Source organism: Eimeria mitis, genomic scaffold (genome assembly GCF_000499745.2).
Source record: "Eimeria mitis Houghton genomic scaffold, Emh_scaff990, whole genome shotgun sequence".
Classification (NCBI taxonomy): Eukaryota; Apicomplexa; class Conoidasida; order Eucoccidiorida; family Eimeriidae; genus Eimeria; species Eimeria mitis.
Window position 1 is genome coordinate 7675 of NW_013577271.1, and position 328 is coordinate 8002.

Consider the following 328-nt stretch of genomic DNA (forward strand, 5'->3'; position numbering starts at 1 on the left):
GTCTGCACTACCAGCAGCAGCAACAGCAGCAGCAGCAGCAGCAGCAGCAGCAGCAAAAACTCCTTCAAAGAGGAAGCATCCTAGAGGGGGTGTTCCTGCAGCAGCAGCAACAGCAACAGCAGCACCAGCAGCAGCAACAGCAGCAGCAGCAGCAGCAGCAGCAGCAGCAGCAAACCGAGATATACACCTCAGCTGGCTTGCTGCTCAGCTGCCGAAGGTTCAGGGTATTGTCTATGATGCTGCTGCTGCTGCATGGACGGTGCGTATAGATCCCCCGCTGCAGCAGCAGCAGCAGCAGCAGCAGCAGCAGCAGCAGCAGCAGCAGCAG

General features: G+C 58.8%; 1 protein-coding gene across 1 annotated transcript in view; it reads left to right on the top strand.

The window, feature by feature from the left end:
- EMH_0026860 (uncharacterized protein) overlaps nucleotides 1–84 on the top strand; it is a gene marked incomplete at both ends in the record, with an annotated part of 2523 nt that extends 2439 nt beyond the window's left edge. Inside the window, one exon of the mRNA XM_013502679.1 lies at nucleotides 1–84. Within this exon, the coding sequence (XP_013358133.1) occupies nucleotides 1–84 (84 nt within the window).
- Between the last annotated feature and the right edge of the window lie 244 nt (nucleotides 85–328).